The sequence below is a fragment of the Dermochelys coriacea genome, chromosome 6 (genome assembly GCF_009764565.3).
Source record: "Dermochelys coriacea isolate rDerCor1 chromosome 6, rDerCor1.pri.v4, whole genome shotgun sequence".
Lineage (NCBI taxonomy): Eukaryota > Metazoa > Chordata > Testudines > Dermochelyidae > Dermochelys > Dermochelys coriacea.
The window spans coordinates 123,431,423-123,455,139 of record NC_050073.1 but is presented as its reverse complement, the minus strand read 5'-3'; the positions used below and the strand labels follow the sequence as shown (position 1 = coordinate 123,455,139).

General features: G+C 43.3%; 1 protein-coding gene across 4 annotated transcripts in view; it reads right to left on the bottom strand.

The window, feature by feature from the left end:
* The window catches only part of MAP4K5 (mitogen-activated protein kinase kinase kinase kinase 5), a 92,281-nt gene that overhangs the window by 64,390 nt on the left and 4,174 nt on the right, over positions 1-23,717 (bottom strand). For 3 of the 4 annotated variants that reach the window (XM_038404684.2, XM_043515929.1, XM_038404680.2), the window contains exon 3: positions 1,406-1,463. The exons of the other annotated variant lie outside the window; for it this stretch is intronic. In XM_038404684.2, the coding sequence (XP_038260612.1) occupies positions 1,406-1,463 (58 nt within the window). The remainder of the gene's footprint in view (positions 1-1,405; positions 1,464-23,717) is intronic. 4 annotated transcript variants of the gene reach the window in all.

Here is a 23,717-nt window from a genome sequence, read left to right as displayed (position 1 = left end):
AATTTCTAGATATCCATTGCTCACAACTTGTGGGTACCTTGCAGTTAAAAAAAAAAAATCCAGGAAACAACAAACATAAAATCCACATCTTACTCACAAGCGCGAGCATGTGCTCTCTCTCTCTGTCACTCACTCACACACGTACTCCGCCCCCTCCCCGTCACCCACCCTCAAGTCTGTATTCCTTCCCTGAAGAAGGCCACAAAAACACTGTGGTGTATAGGAAGAGCACATTGCAGAGGTGCAGCCTTCAACAAAGAAGGTCCTGCATCCCACACAAAACAAAGGACAAGAGATCAGGCTGAGCAAGTTGTGGAGTGACAAACATAGAAAGGATAAGTGGAAGATAATTATAAGGAGGGATCTGAAAGTGAAGAGGGGAGCAAGAAGTGGAATATTAACACTGCACACTCAGGGGTGATACAGATTACATTTTGGGAGAGGAGTTGGAATTCTCTCACACTCCAGGAATAGGTTAATTGTCCCATCCCAATTTCCATTGTGGACACCCTTCCTGATTTCACCTCTCCTTGCAGGACTTCAAGGTCAGTCTTCAGATCAACAGGTATCCTGGGCAGTGACTTATCTTTTCTCCTGCACTGGGATAGGATGGTGATAGGAGAAAATCTATAGTGCTCTCATCAGCCCAGGATAGAAAAATGGCAGCAGATTAACATGCAGGGGTGAGAGAGACTGGCTTTTCTAACATAGCTAGATAGGTATTAGCCAGTTCCCTCAATCTGAACTTGCACTGCCCCTTACCTCTCTGCTCTTGCACAATGACTCATGCAGACCATGGAAACGGAGGAGGCTGAAATCAAAGGAACTGGGACAGGGAGTCATCACTGCCTAGGAAAGCATCCCTAGCAGGAAGCTTGGTGGAGGTGAGGGACAGGAGGGAAAGGACAAGAGAGATGGAAGGCGGCAACACTGCCTGTTCCTCTCTGCCTCTCCCATAGAATATTTTTTTGGGGAGGCGGGAGTGTGCCTGCAGGAGAGGTATGAACACTAGCTCTGTAAACAGACATTAAAACATTAATGTACAGGCTACTCTATAACAAATTATGGGGGGGGGGCGGGGAAATGCCTCTTGCCTTTAAAGTAATAAAACAAACCGCACTGTTATAAATTAAAAGCTGATAGATAAAACAGATAAGAAAGAAGGAGAAACAACAAAAAGGAAATAACCAAAGGTAATTGTGTATCATGCTTTAAATAATCTGTAGCGTTTCCTGAAGCCTGACCACTGAAACTACTGCAACTACCATTTTTTTTTTCAGTGAATGGTAATAAAATGCAAATGCCCTATTACTGCTGTGTGAAAACAAATATACAGGGGAACTGGCAGTGTTTAATGACAGAGTACATGCCTCCCAACAGTACTTGGAAAGAATGCAAAACTTACCTGGCTCTAACTTGATAATTTTTACAGCAGCCAACTCTCCTGTATGAAGATTTCTGGCCTAAAATAAGAAAGTTAAGACATATTTAATCATAATGCAAGGGCATCCGACATAGCCTTATAAACAATGGCCTTTTACTTAGTGAAACCTTGTATTATAGTACAGCACAATGCAATTAATTGCAAGCCCTCTGGGGCAGAGATTGTCTATTTCTGTGGTTGTACAGCTCCAAGCACAATGGGCCCTAATCCTGGCTGGGGTCTTGGGGTGCCACCCGTGTGCTAACATTTACCCTAATCAAGCTCAGAAAAATACAGTTAGTATTACTGCTACTGCTGCCTCTACACATTCATGCTTGTGAGATGTACTCCTCAGGGCTGCTGCGGTGGGACCCTTCTGGAGCCTGTCCGGACTGCACCAGCAGCCTCTTGCAGCACCAATCGGTCAGAGGTGAGGTTATAAAGGACTGTGCAGTCCCCACTCCCTCATTTCCTACTACTAACCCACAGAGCGTTGTGTAAGTAGAACTCATACGAAGAGGGGAAGGTAGGTGAGCAGTGAGACTATGCAGAGGCAACATTCTTAAAATAGCCACCGTTTCTTATAAGTAATCTTAATCTTCACTCCGCGGCAGCCTCTGCGTTGTCCTGCTTGTCTGAGTCTAGCCAGCAGTTCAGCCCTCAGGGAAGGTAGGCTGATGAGTTCTAATTAATCATGGATCACAGAACTGCTGTCTCATAGTATAAGATCTAGATGCCAAGTTAAGAGAGTAGTGCTGCAAAAGATATGATTAGAACCCCAGGGATGAGCCTTGCAGATTTCTATACAGAAACATTTCACAGGGTTTCATTAATGTTATCTCAGCTCTAGTAAAGTGAGCATCAAATCACGCAGGTGCCATCATCCTCGCTAAGGTATATTATTTTTGACGTACAGCCTAATTCACTTAGGCAGGTGCTGAATGGAAGTGGCATCTCCCTTCCACCGATCATCCAAAGGTTACAAGAAAGCTATTCCTAATTGTTTTATCCCCATCCAAAATAGAAACACACATTTCTCTGGGCACCTTGAATATGCAGTTAAGTTACAGGAGGAATCTGAGAAATAAATCACCTGAGATAGATGTTATTCGGATACTGCTTTTAGCAAGAACTTAGGATGAGGATACAGAGCAAGTTCATCCCCCTGGAATGAGGAGAAGGTAGGATCAACCCTTGAAGCACACAATGCACTCCTCCCCCAGATTAGTAATGCTGATTTTAACACTAGGAGGAACAAGGAGCAGTAGACCAAGGACTCTAAAGCTGAATCCCTCATCTTTGTCAGCACCAAGTCAAGGTTCCATGTCAGGACAGATCCTCTAACCTTCAGAAGACAACAACCAGCCCTTTCAAAATCCGGTGGTTGTCAGGCAACTGGAGGTCGCAGAACTATCCACTGCAAGTGACATGCTTAGATGGCAGACAGGTGCAGCTCAACTGAAGACAAGACGACGCTGAGCGAATAGCCCAAAAGAAAAGATATGGAGGCGGAACATAGATTGTTATCCACTGCCCATAGAGGAAAACTTTCTCCACTTCTGAGAGTAACCTAACAGAACCACTAACCCAGGAACCTATCCTTGCAACAAAGCCCGTTGCCAACTCTGTCCACATATCTATTCAGGGGATACCATCATAGGACCTAATCACATCAGCCACACTATCAGAGGCTCGTTCACCTGCGCATCTACCAATGTGATATATGCCATCATGTGCCAGCAATGCCCCTCTGCCATGTACATTGGCCAAACTGGACAGTCTCTACGCAAAAGAATGAATGGACACAAATCAGACGTCAAGAATTATAACATTCAAAAACCAGTTGGAGAACACTTCAATCTCTCTGGTCACTCGATCACAGACCTAAGAGTGGCTATACTTCAACAAAAAAGCTTCAAAAACAGACTCCAACGAGAGACTGCTGAATTGGAATTAATTTGCAAACTGGATACAATTAACTTAGGCTTGAATAGAGACTGGGAATGGATGAGTCATTACACAAAGTAAAACTATTTCCCCATGGTATTTCTCCCTCCCACCCCACCCCCCACTGTTCCTCTGATATTCTTGTTAACTGCTGGAATTAGCCTACCTTGCTTGTCACCATGAAAGGTTTTCCTCCTTTCCCCCCCTGCTGCTGGTGATGGCTTATCTTAAGTGATCACTCTCCCTACAGTGTGTATGATAAACCCATTGTTTCATGTTCTCTGTGTGTGTGTGTATATAAATCTCTCCTCTGTTTTTTCCACCAAATGCATCCGATGAAGTGAGCTGTAGCTCACGAAAGCTTATGCTCTAATAAATTTGTTAGTCTCTAAGGTGCCACAAGTACTCCTTTTCTTTTTGCGAATACAGACTAACACGGCTGCTACTCTGAAACCTTTCACACTGACTGGCTTTCTAGAGTGCAGGAGAATCCCTTTGCACTTCTACAGAGTGAATCAGCGCAGAAGTAGTCTGTGTCGAAGCCAGAAGGTAGAGTGACTTGGTCAGAATACAGGATAAGGGTCTTCCTGACATTGCAGGCCTGACAATACCATTAGGAAATATGGAGATTCTCATTAGAGACCAAGGACAGATTTGCTCACATTGACTCATGAAGCGCTTACTGGTTTCCCCAGAAAGATGGCTGATCACATAGTGTTGGCTTTTCCCTCTTTGCTTCCAGCTGTTCAATTGCATTTTTTAGAAGTTGAAACATACAACACACTATAGCCTTTCCCAATACTACTTTTCCATGTAAGCAATAGCTGCCATTGCTACAGGGACGTTATGCAAATGTCAAGTAGATAGGATGCAATATGCTAACCTTCTTTGGCATTTTAAAAATACCTGGCACTGATTCACAGCTTTTAAGACCAAAAGGATCATTGTGATAATCTAGTCTGACCTCCAGCATAACACAGACCACAGAACTTCCCTGAATCCCTGCTCAAATCCAATAGCTGTGGTTGAACCAAAGCAGATCTTTTAGAAAACCATCCAATATGGATTTAAAAAATTTTCAGTGATAGAGAATCCACCACAACCCTTGGAGTAAGTTGTTCCAAATGGTTAAATTACCCTCACTGTTCAAAATTTGCACTTCATTTCTAGTCTGAATTTGTCTAGCTTCAACTTCCAGTCATTGGAGTTTTTTATACCTTTGTGTGCTAGAATAATAATAGCGGGCTCGTCAGATTTCTGTTAAATTACATAGATTGAGCTCCTTGAATCTCTCATTATAAGGTACGTTTTCTAGTCATGCTTGTGGCACTTCTCTGAATCCTCTCTAATTTTTCACCCTCATTCTGGAATTGCAGACATCAGACCTGGACACAATATTTCAATAATGGTTGCATCAGTGCCAAATATAGAGGCAATATACTCACCCTACTGCTACTTGAGATTTCCACTTAAACATCCAAGGATGGTATTAGCCCTTTTGACTTCATTGTCGTACTGGGAGCTCATGTTCAGCCAATAATCTACCATGCCCCACCCCGGCCTTTTTCAGAGTCTCGCTTCCCAGGATAGAGTCCCCCAGCCTGTAAGTAAGGCCTGCATCTTTGTTCCTAGACATACAACCTGACATGTGGCCATACTGAATTGTATATTATTTGCTTATGCCCTGCTTACCAAGCAATCCAGATTGCTCTATATCAGTGACCTGTCCTCTCTATTATTTACCACTCCCCCAGATCATTTACAAAAATATTAAAAAGCACAGGGCCAAGAACCAAACTCTGCAGAAACCCACTAGATGATTTCATGTTTACAACTGCATCTTGAGACCTATCACCTGTTAACCAGTTTTTGAACTATTTAATATGTTCCATATTGACTTTGTATTGTTCTATCTTCTTAAGCAAAATGTTGTGAGGTACCAAGTCAAACACCTTACAAAAGTCTAAGTATATTACATCAACACTATTACCATTATCAAATAAAACTGTAATCTTCACAAAAAGATATCCAGTTGGACAAGATCAAAAATAAACGACTTGCCTTTACTTTCAAGGCACTTCACAAGCTGTCCCAACCCTACTTATCATACCTCATTCAGTATCAAAAAGTTGATTCCCGTCTCTGACCGGCCCATGATCTCAGCCTTCACAGACCTGCCTCGTTATCATCCTTCAAAATGCTGCTTCAAACTCTCTTTAGCTGCGAGGCCTACAAAAAACCTGACAGCAGTTCAGCTGCTGATGTATGGAGAGTCATATTGCAGTATTTCCTTGTACTTCCCCCCACCCCCATGGGTCTGTCTGTATTCATTTGTTGTCGCCTGTCTTGTACCTAGATTGTAAGCTCTTTAAGGGCAAGGACTGTCTTTTTGTTCTGTGTTTGTACAGCACCTAGCATAAGGCAGTCTTGATACATAACTGGTTTCATCAGGAATCACAACATTCAAAAACCAGTAGGAGAACACTTCAATCTCTCTGGTCACTCAACAACAGATCTAAAAGTGGCAATTCTTCAACAAAAAACTTTGAAAACAGACTCCAATGTGAAGCTGCAGAAGTGGAATTAATTTGCAAACTGGATACCATCAGATTAGGCCTGAATAGAGACTGGGAGTGGTTGGGTCATTACAAAACCTAAATTTAATTTCCCCAATACTAATTTCTCCCTACTGTTACTCACACCTTCTTGTCAACTGTCTGTAAGGGGCCACTCTCTTACCACTTCAAAAGTTATTTTTCCTCCTTTGGTATCCTGCTGTTAATTGATTTAACTCATTAGACTGACCTCAGACTTGGTAAAGCAACCCTCCCATCCTTTCACATATTTATACTTGCTCCTGTATTTTCACTCCATTCATCTGATGAAGTGGGTTCTAGCCAACAAAAGCTTATGCCCAAATAAATTTGTTAGTCTCTAAAGTGCCATAAGGACCCTCGTTTTTTTTGATCCAATACTGGGGCTTGGCTCTAGGGTGCTATGATAATACAAATACATTTCCATAACCCTATCTTGTCTGGCATTATATTACCCTTTTATTTCTTTATACTCGAGTCCCATATCTGCTGTTCCATTATTTTGCTCAGGATTTAAATCACACTGAACAGAGCTATAATTACCTAGGTTGTCCATTTTACCCTTTTTAAAAAACTGTAACAACATTCTTCCAGTCCTCTGGAACTTCCGCAGTATTCCAAGATTTACTGAGAATCAACATTAACAGTCCAGAGAGCTCCTCCACAAATCTTTTAAAATTCTTGAATGCAAGTTATCCAGACCTGCTGATTTTTAATGTCTAACTTTAATAGCTGCTATTTAACCTTCTCATCAGTTACTGTTGAAATGGAAAGTATTTAATTATCCTTTGTTTATATTATTTATCTTTTTCACAAATACTGCACAGAAATACTTATTGAACATTCCTGCATTATTGACAGTTCTACCATTTCCATCAAGAACTGGGCTAGTATCACTATTAGGACTCCTTTTGTTCCCAATATACTTAAAAGAACCCTACTCTTTATTGTCCTTGACTCTGCTGGCCATCTCCTTGTGTCCTTTTGCATCCCTTACCAATGTTCTACAGTTTCTGATGAAAAGTCTTTTAAGATCACTTAAAAGCTGAAGTCAGCCTTAGCACATCTGTGCTGATGCTTTGGTTCTTGGGTCCTCAATGTTCTGCTTGGTAGCAGCCACAGATTTCAGAACTACAAGTATGATAATCTGGAAGCAAGTTCCCAACTTGTCCAGCTTTGAAGCCCAAGGCAGCCTACTGAATCCTTTCACAGAGGCAGAACAACAAAATGGCAGATGAAATTCAATGTTGATAAATGCAAAGCAATGCACACTAGAAAAAAATAATCCCAACTATATGTACAAAACGATGGGGTCTAAATTAGCTGTTACCATTCAAAAAAGATTTTGGAGTCATCATGGATAGTTCTCTGAAACCAACTGCTCATTAAGCAATGATAGTCAAAAAAAAAAACTATCAAAGTTAGGAACCATTAGGAAAAGAATACAGAAGACAGAAAATGTCATGATATCTCTATGTAAATCCATGATATGCCCACACCTCTTGGTCATCCCATCTCAAAAAAAGATACATTAGAATTGGTAAATAGAAAGAGAAGGGCAACACAAATGATAAGGTTTATGGAACAGCTTCCACAGGAGGAGAGAGTAAAAAGGCTAGGACTGTTCAGCTTAGAAAAGAGACGACGGAAGAAGAATACAACAGAGATCTATAAAATCATGAATAACGTGGAGAAAGTAAATAAGGAAGTGTTATTTACCCCTTCACATAACTCAAGAACCAGAGGTCACCGCTTAAATTAACAGGCAGCTGCTTTAAAACAAACACAAGGAAGTACTTGTTCACACAACACGTGGAACTCGCCATCAGAGATGTTGCGAATGCAACACTATAACAGGGTTCAAAAGAGAATAGGTCCATCAGTGGCTATTAGCCAAGATGGCAGGGGGGCAAATCCATGCTCTTGGTGTCCCTACACTTCCGACTGCCAAAAGCTGGGACTGGATGACAGGGGATGGATCACTCGCTAATTGCCCTTATCATTCCCTCCGAAGTATCTGGCACTGGCTGCTGTCAGAAGACAGGATACTGGGCTAGATGGACCATTGGTCTGAATTAACATGGCCATTCTTATGATGCTGAGCTGCTGCCAGATCCAGAGACTTGGCTCATAAGGCCTTTGCTGTGAAGACGACATTGAGCCTCCACTCCACTTGCTGTTGGTACAGGCCCAAGACACGATTACATTCAGGCAGCAATCCAGGGAATGTGGTTCCGCAGGCAAAATCAACAGTGAGTGTGTGATTCAACCTAAGGGAACATGAAGGAGTATGACTCATACCACTTAAACCTGACCTTCACCAGATCCTTGCAAAGTGGATCTGCCATAGCTAACTGATCTCTGGATCACTGGAAATATTTAGCATGCTATGGCGCAACTTAGCTGAACTACAAGGATAGATAGAAACTCTTGGTTTAAAAAAACAAAACAAAACACACACACCAGAAGTCACTCTATGCACAGAGAGCGACAAGCCCTACATCTGCAGCTAGCTGCTGAAAGGAAGAAACTGGAGTTACATAGGTCTTTTCAACCCTCTGCTCCAAACATCCAGTGTCTGCTGGTAGCTCATGCAGTACCAACAAGTACTGTCCTTCTAGAAGGGCCCCTTGGCTCAGCAACACAAATGGGAATACACCGAGGACACAAAAGAACCACCAGTTTCCTTTTTTACGGCTGTATCTACACTGCTACTTTCAGCGCTAAAACTTTAGTCGCTCAGGGGAGCGAAAAAACACCCCCCCGAGTGACAAAAGTTTTAGCCTGAAAAGCACCAGTATAAACAGTGCTTTATCGCCAGGAGCGCACCGCTCATTCGGGGTGGTGGTGTTTTGTTTTTTAAAATCGCTGGGAGAGCTCTCCCCCAGCAACAAGGAGTGTCTACACTGCCCAAATCACAGCGCGGCCATGCTGTAATGTGAGCAGTGTAGACATACTCTTAGTAGCAGTGATTTCAGAGTTGCCCTGTGACCAAGTAGTGGGACAACATGCTACCGGGTACAGAAACCCATTTACGCAGTTTTTCTAATCCTTGAGAAGAAACCGAGAATCATGCTAAAGCATGTGATGACTTTTGTAATGTAGACCAATTCTGACCACAGCCAGGCTTAGGATATAAATCCAGGGAAAGGACATTTTCCCATTTATCACTGAAACTGTAGCTATGCCCCCCCAATATAATTCTCAAGGCACAAGGTACTGTTCCACATAGGTTGTTTGTGGTTTTATTTTGTGGTGTTCCATATTGCCCACCCAAATTACAAGATTTTCACTGTGGCTAGAAAAGCATTCCTCGGATTGGCATTAAAAAGCTGTCAGAGGATACTGGAAATCGCAGACATGATAATTCCATGTAGGACATTCCCCGCAAGCCTCACACAGGGAAAAATAAATTATGTGTGGGGGTCTCGGGACACCCAACTATCAGAAATAAATGGGGAAAAGATGGTTTCAGAACCAGTTATGTATACAGCACAGCAAGTGTACGTAGTGCCTTACAAATAAGACAATAAGACAATCCCAGCACAGATGAATTTACAATCTAAATTACTGAGCTATGGGAGCTGACAAAATCAGGAGGAAAATGGGGCAAGTAATTCACTTGCTGAACATCACAGCTACAGCTGCTATAGTCTTTATGTTCCTCATTTTCCTGTTACACTATCTTCCACTTTAACATTGCGAGGAGAGGAAATGAGGGAGATCCAGGTGTCAATCTCCCACCCTCTGCTGTGGCAACAACTTCCATGTAGAGATCCCATCTGAAAAACCCTAACCTCCAACCAACTCACCGTTTTTGATCTCCAACTTTCGATCAACTGCCCCACTCACTAGAATGGCCGCTTGCTTGATCTGTTCTTCACTAAATATTGCTCCTTCCACAATATCTCAGTTTCCAAGTTCTTTCTCTCTGACCTCTACTACTCACCTCCTTTGCCTCTTTCACAACCTTTAATCTGTTAAGGCTCATGACTTTTTTTTTTTTTTTTTTGACAGTCCAAATCTCCACCCTGCTCTCTTCTTTGTTGCAGACTATCCCTCGAGTCTCTCCAAGATGCATCTTCGATCTCCTCCATCCTCTTGTCACCAACATGTAGGTTTCTCATCTGCTCTCCACTTCTAACCTCCCCCACCTCCTCATCCTGCTTACCCCCACTCTCACCATTTAAAACCCCTCACACTCTTTGGGCTCATTGCCCTGACAAAACAGGCATGCCCTCATCTCTCCTAGCCTCATAAAGCAGCCCCTCAACTTCATTTCCCCCTCCATCTTTTACTCTTCACCTCCAAACTCACAGAATAGGCCATCTACAATCACTGCCTTGAGCACCTCACCAGCTCCATCCTGGAGCCTCACCACTCCAATGAAACTGTTCTCAGAGCTTTTAAACCATCTCTTCTTGATCAAAGAGCAAGTCCTTTATTCCATCCTCATCAGCCTCTGCTCTGTTACGTTTGACACTCTTGACTGCACCCACCTTCTCAACATCCTCTTGTCCTTTGGCTTCCATTACTGTCCCCTCACTGGTTCTCCTCTTACCTCTGTCCACCCTTCCAGGCATCTCTTTTTATAGGTAGCTGTCCTCTCCTCTCAACTTCTGTAGGGCTTCATCAGGAATCCACCCTCAGCCCCTTACTCTTCTCCAGGTAACCACAGCCCTCCCATAGCTTCACCTATCATTCCATGCCAATGACTCACAAATCTATCTTTCCACCGCAGCCCGTCTTCCTCTATCTATTCCCACATTACAGCCTGCCGTCGCACATCTCTGCAAGGTCAACTTGACATGTTGAAAAGTCATCTGGGTCACTCTAAATCCAGGAAAACAACTTCCTTCCGCGTATGCAGGAAGTACACGTACTTGTGCCAAACCAGGGTACATTCAGTACTTTAGCAGTAATCAGGTTAAAACAAAAAATGTAAACACATTACAAGGCATTGAGCAGAAAAAAAAAATCAGAATGCGGAGACAAGTCTGTGGTGCTAGATATTTTCTTATGAAGAAGACGGGTATGTACGTGGAGAGTCTTCATGGGACTGGGCCTGGAGGCCTACGGGACCTTGAAAATTTAGAGTCCTAGCTCATCTCCCTGAAGTAAAGCTGCTGTGCTTCGTGGGAAGCAACTGCTGCAAGCTGGCACCATCCCCATGGCCTTCTGTGGGACCACACACCGAACTGCCTGCCTTCTCTTTGACAGAGGACTTGCTTCCTGCAGCATAGCTTCTTCCACAGGATGAGTGCTCTCTGCAGCGTGCCACTGGCTCTCATACCCACCTCTTGAGTTTCAGAACTGAGTGGCAATGGCAAAACTCCAGGACTAATCTGTGCACTCGCATACCATGCACAAGTGGCTAGCTAAGCATCTAACTGGTCACCTGTATGCATCATCTTTGTTACTGCACAGGCAAGTTAAATGCACAGTTCTGGGAAACCAGGCCGTTGGTTTCTTACTGAAGTTACTTTCAGGTTAGGCAAAATCCTCAAGAGCAAATTCAGAGGAGAAACATAGTACCTTCCTCTGGCCTGCGCGCGAAGTAAAAAGAGAGTATCTGTCTTGAAGGCGAGTGGTTCCTTGCTTGCTCGGGACTCTATAGCAAGCCAGTGAGAAATGAGGGTACGGAACGAGTTTCCAAAAGAATCAGAGATCTCAAAGGCAAGAGAAGCGCCCCAGGATCGTAGGAATCGCCAGACTGGAACAGATTCAAGGGCCACCAAGTCCAATATCCTCTCTCCAATAGTGGCCAGTACTAGACCCTTCCGAGGAAGGTGCAATAACTCTGCAGGAGCAGAGGTGATCATCTGCCCCTCACATTAGGCCTCACCCTGATTTCTAACAGTTATGGATTGCCTTAAGCCCCAGAGCATGAGCTTTAATATCCCTTCCAAATTTTTTGCAAGCATAACAACTCTAGATATTCTTCATACCCAGATAAATCGATTTATCAGTGTTAGAAACGTCTCTTCTGCGAGGAGAGGAGGGGTAGAGAGCTAACAGTTAAACTGTGAAGCAGGTGCCCAGGACATGTTACTATTAATATCTGCCGAGGAGGTGCCAAGAACATCAGCAACGCTGCTGCCTCCTTAGTGGGTGAACCTAACCCGATAGCCAAACCACAGGTCGTTGGGTAGTTGTTGTGAGAATGCAACTTGTAACTAGAACCTCTTCACAACTATCAGTTTGTAAATGGGGAGAATTTATTCTCCCTGAGTGAGCTTGCAGAAGTGCTGTGCTTGGAAAAATGGGGGCTGCTTTCTTTTACACGGCTTTGTGCCATCTGAGGAAAGTACGTTCTTTAGAGAAATCAGGTTCTCCAAAGAAAGAAAAGGAGTACTTGCGGCACCTTAGAGACTAACAAATTTATTTGAGCGTAAGTTTTCGTGAGCTACAGCTCACTTCATCGGATGCATTCAGTGGAAAACTCCAAAGAGTTTTTCCTCTACTTTGTTAAAGGATTTGCAACCAAAGGTTAAAATGTAACTTACACCCTGTAGCCAGGCTTGGAGCCGCTTTCTGACCTCCCCAGCTGCTCACCCAAGCAAGACTCTTCAAAGAAAATATACAACCTCTCTTCTCACCTAGGGACAACTCCAGAGGCCAGTTCAAAGCCAGAGCAGGGGGTGGGAACTAGAGACCACAGGGTGGCTTCACAGCTCCTCTGCACAAGCTATTAAGATCAGTACCTGAAGTAGTCTCTGAACGCAGACTCTGTATTCTGGTTCCCTCCCACCCCCAATCCTATTGCCGTTCACAAATCCTCAGAAGAGCACAGCATACTGCAAAGGAGGTGAACATATCAGTTGTCTGTGCAAGGAGTCCATGTATCCCCCTCCCTATCCCTGAGCAACAACATGATATGGGTTCCATTCCCATGGAGCCTCTTTAGCAGCAGGGGATGGGGATGGATGTGCAAACTGAGCATGTCTATAACAGATGCTGAACAGCCATTTTTGTCTGCCACATGGAGACTATCTAGGAACAGATGAACATGAGAAGTGGAAACAGACGTGGATGGCTATGAAAATGATACTATGATCCTGCAAAAGATTAACACAAATCCTGCTGGATGGGTGCACCTTTCAGAACAGAGCTCTGCCAGACAGAAGAAACTGCACTTCCGCTTCTGAATCCCTACAACACTGCATTCATGAGCTGGCTCAGATCACATGGGCACAGGTGAGGCACACTTGACACTAATCCCAGTCACTAAGAGAGACACCAACCAGCAATTTCTAGTTTTCAGAGTTCTTTTATTTTTACTGACAAAAATACCCAGAAGCAATTGTTCCCGCCATAATTTCCAGCTGGATTTCTAAGACAGAGAGCAGTACCAGGCTCTTTTATAGTGAAGAGCACAGAGCCTTTCAGAAAACATTGCCTAAACAGAGACGTCACAGCTTCTACACACTAAAGAGGTTAGTCTCTCACAACTGTAGCTATTACTTCTTTTCAAGAATAATAAGTCTAACAGAAGTAGATTAATGGGGGAAATAAATATACTTCTACATCTCTTCTTTGTCACTCTATATTATGATAGTAATTAGACACCAATCAGACTGGAGCACCATACTGCAAGGTCTGTACAAACAGATGATAGCCCCTGCCCAAAGACTTCAAACCGAAATACTCTTTCCTCTAAACCAGAGACGATGTGTAACTGTGTGTGGGGGGGAGGGGGAAGGCTGGCGGCAGTGCACAATTTAAAGGTTCTGGTGGTATGCAGCAGGGCTCAGGGCAGGACGTATAAACCCTGCCAGAAATCTGCGGCTGCAGCTGATCCTGCATGTCCTCTCCCCCACACCTCTGCTCTAAACATTAAGATCTGCCAGTACAAAACAGAAGTTATGTTGAACAACTGACATGCTCACTCCACCTGCTTTTTGTCTGCTGGGCACGGGGGGATAAGGCCCAAAATACTTACAGGTAGTGAGGCTCTAAACTTCTATCACTTAAAAAAGATCCATATTCAGTGTAAAAGGCTATAAGCACCAAATATAAGAACTTGAATCTAAACTGTTAACTCTGTAGGGCAGGGTCTGTCATCTTGGTACAGGTGCGTACAGCACTTAACACAAAGGCTATATCTACACAGCTCCCAGCCCAGGTTGACAGACTGGGGTTCACGCTACCACACTAAAAGCAGCCACACAGACATTTTGGCTTGGGCTCTGAAGCCAAAGGAGAGGGCGTGGCTTTCAGAGCCTGAGCTCCAGCCTGTGCTGCAACTTCAAAGCACTGTCTGTGCAACTATTTGTAGAGGGCTAGCAGGAGCCTCAGAGGCCCACGTCCGCTGAGCCAGGCTGCGAGGCTCACCGCTGTGAACTATGTAGACATACCCAAGGCGGTCCAATCCCCCAACTGTACGGGGAGAGGTCAGCAAGCCCATAAAGTGCCTGAAACCACTATGGCTTATTGCTAAAAGCAGCCAAGTCAGCAGGCTATAGATTGGTCAAGTCAGCAGGCTTAGCTTAACCAAGGCAGGAGGGGAGGGGGTCTTTGGGTGCCACAGAAAGGGCAGCTTGATCCCCTGTCCTTCCTGATAAGAACTGTGTTGAAGTGGCTGATACATGCATTTTAGAAGAGCAGGATGTGCCCCAGGAATGTCTATTGGGGTCTCAAAGCTGCAGACTCTGGAAAAACCCACATCTCGTTAATCAATAATCAGAAGGAACCTCTTGCTTGGACCATTAAACTGCTTACTTAACAAGTTTTCTTTAAGGGACATGTATAAATAAGGGGAGAAAGTCTGAGGTAGTGGGACTCTTTCTGGACTCTCCCTCTGGATACATCTTGCAGTCCCCACCAGCAGACGGAAGATTTGGCCGCCGGAAGCCTGCCACTGTCACTTGAGAGCCACACTCAGTTTTGGTAATTATCAAGGGTTGGGGTGTTTTACTAACCTGTTGCGCACATGTGTAAGTAAAGTTTAGCTTTAAGTGAAAGCACTCATGTTGTCCCGTTTGTGCCAGCCATCTATCGATCGCACAGCCGTGTCTCCCCTGATTTATTTCCTGACACCACCTTGCACAGAGTAAGAGTTACCAAGAGCTTTGGGTTGAAAGAATCCCAGGTAACACAATGGGGCCTCCAGGCATTACTATAGTAAACATAAATAATATTTAAATGTACCAGCAACCAGTTAAAGTGCAAAAGTACATTTGCTAGTGTGAAAATCTGGGGGCGAAGGGAGGGAGAAAAAGTACCCTTTTCACTCACAAGACAAAACGCTGCCATTTAAAAATCATGTTTTAAACAAATAGAAAAACAAACCCCAAAATTTCCCACTTGTATTAAGCCTCCTTAGATTCTGTTAAAGAAATTTACAAATCCATTTACTTTTCACTATTGATGGTGTTGGTTTACTTTGTTGAATTTACTAGAATTTGGGACAACGAAAATAGCCTAGTCAGTTTTGCTTTCTGGTTCCCTTGCAAGGCTTTCATTGCAAACACAGAACTTCTTCCCATGCCCTCCCCTCCCCAAAAGTACCACCCCCACAATAAATACATTAGGGAAAAGTTTTTATTCATCTTCCGTTTTGTGAAAGTTTGTTTATTCACAATGTAAAAGAGTTGGATTAACTTTGATCTGAATGCCCCTTTACCAATTAAAACCAAAGAACTGGTTGTGTGTGTTTTGCACAAGATACATGGATTCCACTCATTTAAATTCTCTTACAGGTACTGTGTGCCTTCCTAAACCAAACACATACCTACAACAGATGTTTTGCTCTGGCTCACATGAACCCATTTATATAATTAAATACCAAGCTGTTTTTTAAATAAAGGTTATTTAACCTATAACTGCAGTTCTTTGCGCTGTCAGTACAGATCCACGCTTAGTAGGCCAGGGCACTAGGCTCCAAAGATGGCACCTTTGAGAACCCTCTTTACCCTTGAGGCTACACACGTGCTCCCTTGAGGTACCAGACTCCCAGGCCCAACAATAAGGACCTATGACCCCCAAGCCTCCATCAGCTCAGTTTCTTTGTCACTATCTGTGAGAGAGAGAAAGAGACAGAAGCAGCAGGGCTGACGGTTCATAGATTCCAAGGCCAGAAGGGACCATTACGATCATCTAGCCTGCCCTCCTAGATAACAGGTCAGAGAACTTCCCAAAATAATTCCTAGAGCTGATCTTTTAGAAAAAGAGCCAATTTTGACTTAAAATTTGTAAGTGATAGAGAATCCACCACACACCTTGATAAATTGTTCTAATGGCTAGTTACCCTCACTGGCAAAAATGTATGCCTTATTTCCAGTCTGAATTTGACTAGTTTCAACTTCAACAGCCATTGGATCATGTTATACCTTTCTCTGGTAGACTGAAGAGCCCATTATTAAATATTCGTTCCTCATGTAGATACTCTTAGACTGTAACCAAATCAGCCTCAATCTTCTCTTTCTTAAGCTAAATAGATCAAGCTCCTTCAGTCTATCACTATAAGGGCATGTTTTCAATTCCTTTAATCATTTGCGCAGCTCTTCTCTGATCCCTCTCCAGTTTATCAACATCCTTCTTGAACTGTGGGCACCAGAACTGGACACAGTATTCCAGCAGTGGTCGCACCAATGCCAAATTCAGAGGTAACATAACCTCTCTACTTCTACTAAAGAATCCCGTTTATGCGTCCCACGATCACATTAGCTCTTTAGCTCGTCTTGCCACAGCATCACACTGGGAGCTCATGTTTAGTTGCCTATCCACCCTGATCCTTAAATCTTTTTCAGTCATCGTTTCCCAGAATAGAGGCCCCCAGCCTGTAAGTATGGCCTACAGTCTTTGTTTCTAAATGTATACATTTACATTTAGCTGTATTAAAACCAATATTGTTTGCTTGCACCAGTTTGCTAAATTTACCACATCACTCTGAATCAGTGACCTGTCCTCCTCATTACTTACCATTTTCCCAATTTTTCTGTCAGGCGTAAAATTGATCAGTGATGATTTTAGGTTTTCTTCCAGGTCACTGATAAAAATGTTAAATAGAATAGGGCAAGAATAATCTCTGCAGGACTACACTGGCAACACACCTGTTTGATGACGACACCCCATTTACAATTACATTGAGACCTATCAGTTAGCCAGTTTTTAATCCATTTTATATTGTTCTAGTGCTTTAATCAAATATAGATCTACGCTGACGACCTACTCCAGGAAGTTGTTACCTGTAAGTAACACCTTTTTCTTCAAGAATTGTCAGCATACATCCCCAAACAGTAACAAACTCAGAGAAGGAGAGTTCCAATATTAAAATGAAGAAGGCAGGTCTACTCTTGTGAATTGGGATCAGCTCTGGAAGCCAAGATAAAAAAGTAATGTTGCATAAACAGATCAACTGTGCTCCAAGTGGTAGCTTTACAGCTCAGCAACAGCAACGTTTGAGTCATTCTGAGCTACTTGGGACCCATGTGTTTCAACATCTTCAAGTAGAGATATTCTTGCAAGGTCATAACCATTCTAAAACCAAGCTTTGTTTCTATACTTTGATAATTCCCCTTGCTTCCTGCTTGACAGGCTCTGGAAGCTGATCCAGGAAGCAGAGGATTTTGCCCCACAAGAAGTGGTGTCAGGCTATCAGAGCTTGATGATTTGCTATTTGCGGATGACTACAACTTCTGTCCCAATAAATTTTATCTGGTTCTCATCTGGCCCTGGTTCTCGTGCGGGACTTCAATCACCAACATGTGCTGGGAGAGCAATACATCAGTGCACAGATAATCCAGGAAGTTTTTGGAGAATATTGGGGACAATTTCCTGGTGCAAGTGCTGGAGGAACCAATTAGGGGCCATGCTTCTCTTGACCTGCTGCTGCTTCAGAAACAGGGAAGAATTGGTAGGTGAAGTAGAATTGGGTAGCAAACTGGGCAGCAGTGACCACGAGATGATCAATTTAGAGGAGCAGCCATGTTAGTCTTTATCCGCAAAAAGAACAGGAGTACTTGTGGCACCTTAGAGACTAACAAATTTATTAGAGCATAAGCTTTCGTGGGCTACTGCCCACTTCATCGGATGCATAGAATGGAACTATATATATCTTCTTGCTATAATCACATACAGAGAAGATGGAAGTTGCCATACAAACTGTAAGAGGCTAATTAATTAAGATGAGCTATTATCAGCAGGAGAAAAAAAAACTTTTGTAGTGATAATCAAGATGGCCCATTTAGACAGTTGACAAGAAGGTGTGAGGATACTTAACATAGGGAAATAGATTCAATAGGTGTAATGACCCAGCCACTCCCAGTGTCTATTCAAACCCAAGTTAATGGTATCTAGTTTGCACATTAATTCAAGCTCAGCAGTTTCTCATTGGAGTCTGTTTTTGAAGCTTTTCTGTTGCAAAATTGCCACCCTTAAAACCTTTACCAAGTGGCTAGAGAGGTTGAAGTGATCTACTGGTTTTTGAATGTTATGATTCCTGATGTCAGATTTGTGTCCATTTATTCTTTTGCGTAGAGACTGTCTGGTTTGGCCAATGTACATGGCAGAGGGGCACTGCTGGCACATGATGGAATATATCACATTGGTAGATGTGCAGGTGAACGAGCCCGATTGCGTGGCTAATGTGATTAGGTCCTAAGATGGTGTCACTTGAATAAATATGTGGACAGAGTTGGCATCGGGCTTTGTTCCAAGGATAGGTTCTTGGGTTAGTGTTTTTGTTGTATGACGTGTGGTTGCTGGTGAGTAGTTGCTTCAGGTTGGGGGGCTGTCTGTAAGCGAGGACTGCTGTGTCTCCCCCAAGATCTGTGAGAGCGGGGGATCATTTTTCAGGATAGGTTGTAAATCTTTGATGATGCGCTGGAGAGGTTTTAGTTGGGGGCTGAACGCGAGATGGTCGAGTTCATGATCCTGACACAAAGAAGAAAGGAGAGCAGCAGAATACAGACCCTGGACTTCAGAAAAGCAGACTTTGACTCCCTCAGAGAACTGATGAGCAGGATCCCGTGGGAGGCTAATATGAGGGGGGAAAGAGTCCAGGAGAGCTGGTTGTATTATAAAGAAGCCTTATTGAGGGCGCAGGAACAAACCAATGTGCAGAAAGAATAGCAAATATGGCAGGTGACCAGCTTGGCTTAACAGAGAAATCTTCGGTGAGCTTAAACACAAAAAGAAAGCTTACAAGACATGGAAACTTGGACAGATGACTAGGCAGGAGTATAAAAATATTGCTCGAGCATGCAGGGGTGTCATTAGGAAGGCCAAAGCACAATTGGAGTTGCAGCTAGCAAGGTATGTGAAGGGTAACAAGAAGGGTTTCTACAGATATGTTAGCAACAAGAAGGTGGTCAGGGAAAGTGTGGGGATCCTTACTGAATGGGGGAAGCAACCCAATGACAGATTATGTGGAAAAAGCTGAAGCGCTCAATGCTTTTTTTGCCTCATCTTCACAGACAAGGTCAGCTCCCAGACTGCTGCACTTGGCAGCACAGTATGGGGAGGAGGTCGGCTAGGCCCAGATCTAATGTAGCCGAGGGTGCTCAGGGAGTTGGCTAATGTGATTGCAGAACCAATGGCCATTATCTTTGAAAACTCATGGTGACTGGGGGAGATCCTGGACGATTGAAAAAAGTCAAATATAGTGCCCATCTTTAAAAAAGGGAAGGTGGTGAATCCAGGGAACTACAGACCGGTCAGCCTCACCTCAGTCCCTGGAAAAATCATGGAGCAGGTCCTCAAGGAAACCATTTTGAAGCACGAGAGGAAGGTGATCAGGAACTCACCAAGGGCAAATCATGCCTGATCAATCTGATTGCCTTCTATGATGAGATAACTGGCTCTGTGGATAAGGGGAAAGCGGTGGACATGATATATCTTGACTTTAGCATAGCTTTTGATACGGTCTCCCACAGTATTCTTGCTAGCAAGTTAAAAAAGTATGGATTGCATCAATGGACTATAAGGTCGATAGAAAGCTGGCTAGATCATTGGGCTCAACAGGTAGTGATCAACGGCTCGATGTCTAGTTTACAGCCAGTATCAAGCAGAGTGCCCCAGGGGTCAGTTTTGTTCAACATCTTCATTAATGATCTGGATGATGAGATGGATTGCACCCTCAGCAAGTCTGCAGATGACACTAAGCTTGGGGGAGAGGTAGATATGCTGGAGGGTACGGATACGGTCCAGAGTGACCTAGACAGATTGGAGGATTGGGCTAAAAGAAACCTGATGAGGTTCAACATGGACAAGTGCAGAGACCTGCACTTAGGACGGAAGAATCCCATGCACTGCTACAGGCTGGGGGCCGACTGGCTAAGCAGCAGTTCTGCAGAAAAGGACCTAGGGATTACAGTGGATGAGAAGCTGGATATGAGTCAACAGCGTGCCCTTGTTGCCAAGAAGGCTAATGACATATTGGGCTGCATTAGGAGCAGCATTGCCAGCAGATGAGGGAAGTGATTATTCCCCTCTATTCAGCACGGGTGAGGCAGCATGTGGAGCACTGCGTCCAGTTTTGGTCCCCCCATGACAGAAAGGATGTGGACAAATTGGAGAGAGTCCAGTGGAGGGCAACGAAAATGATTAGGGGGCTGGGGCACATGACTTATGAGGAGAAGCTGAGGGAACTGGGGTTATTTAGTCTGCAGAAGAGAAGAGTGAGAGGGGATTTGATAGCAGCCTTCAACAGCCTGAAGGGGGGTTCCAAAGAGGATGGATCTAGGCTGTTCTCAGTGGTGGCAGATGACAGAACAAGGAGCAATGGTCTCAAGTTGCAGTGGGGGAGGTTTAGGTTGGATATTAGGAAACACTATTTCACTAGGAGGGTGGTGAAGCACTGGAATGGGTTACCTAGGAAGATGGTGGAATCTCCATCCTTAGAGGTTTTTAAGGCCAGGCTTGACAAAGCCCTGTCTGGGATGATTTAGTTGGGGTTGGTCCTGCTTTGAGCAGGGGGGTTGGACTAGATGACTGTCTGAGGTCTCTTCCAACCCTAATCTATGATTCCATGGTCTTCTGCATTTTCTCAAGCAGATGTGTATATTTTCCATAGGCAAGCCTTGAGCCAGATTCCATTAAGGAATGTGGTTGGGAATGTTGGAAAAAATAACGAAAACTAGTCTGAGGGACTTGCTTAAGCCTGTCTGCAACTCAGATTTGGTTGTTATTTTTCTGCCTCTATCCTCCTCCGCTCTGTACAATTGATCAGGGCTGACGTGCTTAAGACCACCCACCATTGTTCGGAAGTTCCTTCTATTGAGGAAGACCTCAGAGAGATGGCCATGTGCTGAAGTCCTCTAGGTCCAAAGAACAATTAATGTTTCTCCATCACTGCTGCATACCTCATCCCTGACTTGCAGCTACCATATCCAAGAACTGATGCAGTTTCCATGCCTATTAAGTCCTTAGCCTTTTTTCCTGTGAAGGGCACCACTGCAATGGAGATGATGTGATTTGAAAGCCTGCCTAGTGGGAAAGTAACTGAGACCACAAAATCATTTCACACAAAGTAAAATATTGGAGCCCTGTGTTTTATCTGCAACAGTAGCCAAAAAGCAAAGAATGAAGGAAAAAAAGCTCCATAAACCAAGAGATTAGAGCCACAGCCTTTAAAAAAAATGAAATTATTGTGATTTATATGTCTAAGGTAAAGCATTCAACATTATCATTTCTTGCAAAATATCCTGATGACACTACACATTTTGCAAACCTGTTCTGTATGCAAAATGATGCTTTAGAAATCAATATTACCCATCTCTGCACAAAGATGCTTAAGCATTGCAGTATTTAGATGACAACTGTATGGGGCATTCGTAAAAAACTCGATTTAACCTTTAAAAAAGAAAAATATAAACATATGAGATTTAACAAATGCAGTACACAAGAGAGACTAACGGGAATACAGGAAGATGTTTTTAAAGACAAGATATACCCCCAAGTAGCCAATAAGTCCAAGAGTCACAGGAAAAGACAATGCAGGAGAGGAAAAGGAGTGCCCCATACCTCCGATGCAGTTTATTCTGTACTTTGAGTTTTTGGAAAACACAGTTCAGGCAGGAATCTCCAACTGCTGGGATGCTAACAGCTGCATATTTGAGTTGTTAGAATGTACAAATACAAAGGTTTCAGAGTAGCAGCCGTGTTAGTCTGTATTCGCAAAAAGAAAAGGAGTACTGGTGGCACCTTAGAGACTAACAAATTTATTAGAGCATAAGCTTTCGTGAGCTACAGCTCACTTCATCGGATGCATCCGATGCATCCGATGAAGTGAGCTGTAGCTCACGAAAGCTTATGCTCTAATAAATTTGTTAGTCTCTAAGGTGCCACCAGTACTCCTTTTCTTTTTACAAATACAAACTTGCTGAAGGCTTTATGATTGAAGTACCCCAGCTCACAGATGTAAGGATGCATCAAGATTACTTACTGAGACTGCTCCCTTTGTCTCCTTTCTCATATCCCCTTTCCTCTTTCAAATCCCACCCCAATCAAAAATCACAAACCCATTGTACTACATGGTGTGCAAACAACAAAGATGGTCCCCGTCCCAGAGAGCTCACAAGCTGGGATTCAGACAAAACTCAACAAGCTACTAGAAAAAGGTGCATATGTATAAATTAATCCTAAGAGTGACCTCAGTAGTCACAAGTGATTGCAAGTTAAACCAATGCCAGGCAGTGGCACCTTAAATCCTCCTCTTCAAGCAATCCCTCCCCATTCTCAATAATTCCCACACATCCTGACTCTCCTGATCTGTTGTTCTGGGTCTCATTTAAGTTGCAAGGTCACTGGGCCAGGAACCCTGCCTTGGTGAGGTTTTTAATGCACCATGTTAATTGACAATCCAGTGTAATTTTTTTTTTGGTAATTATCAGTGTCCCTTCACAATCATCAAGCTGAGAAGCAGAACTTAAAGGAGGGGCTTTTAAGGTTTAAAGCAGACCTGTCTGATAAGAGCGCTCATTCACCTTCCAGCAGAACAATCAGATCCCACTCAGGTACAAACCCAGGTTTCTCCTAATCTGCATGCAGAGACAGGTATTTTGCCTATGTCAATACAATTAGTAAGTGCAATCAGTGCAGCATAAGAAACCCTCTCCCCTCAAGAGTTACAAGAGTCACAGAATTCATGCCAGCATGGGCAATAATTTGAATTCAGATCCTATATACAGGATCATGCCATGTTATTGCTACATTACTGGGACAGGCTCCTTGCAAAGATTTTGGTTTAAAAAAATTTTTTTTTTAAAAAGTTAAAGATCTCAAATTTGTAACAGAATATATGTTTAAATGTGGAATTACTCCATCCCTAAAACACTGCATTCAACACAAGTGACATGCAGACACTCCATTATTTCCGCTATGCACCTCAAACACCAGCAGAACATCTCCTTGTCAAAATGTCATAGCTATATGCACATTGCTAAAACATCACTTTCCATTCCCATGGCCATCATTAAAATCCATCTTAATGTTTTATCCAATTTCAATTAAAGAATAAAGTGTATAACTTCCTTTGTGCCTTCTTTACTATCATTTTTATTCTGTATTAATTAGTAGAGATTTCCAAAGCACTGTAGTGATATTGGTGTTTACCTGTGCTGGAATTTGGTCAGGATACTGGGGTTATTACTTTCTGTACCTAAATTCTATCTGCAGTTTCCACTGGATTTTTTTTTTTCCGTCTCTTATCCTAAAATGTTGGGCAGCAATGCTGTGTGATAGCCAAGAGCTTCTGTGTTCACCACAGATGAAACGCAGCCTTTGTATTCCCGATCTACTCCAAAGGGTAC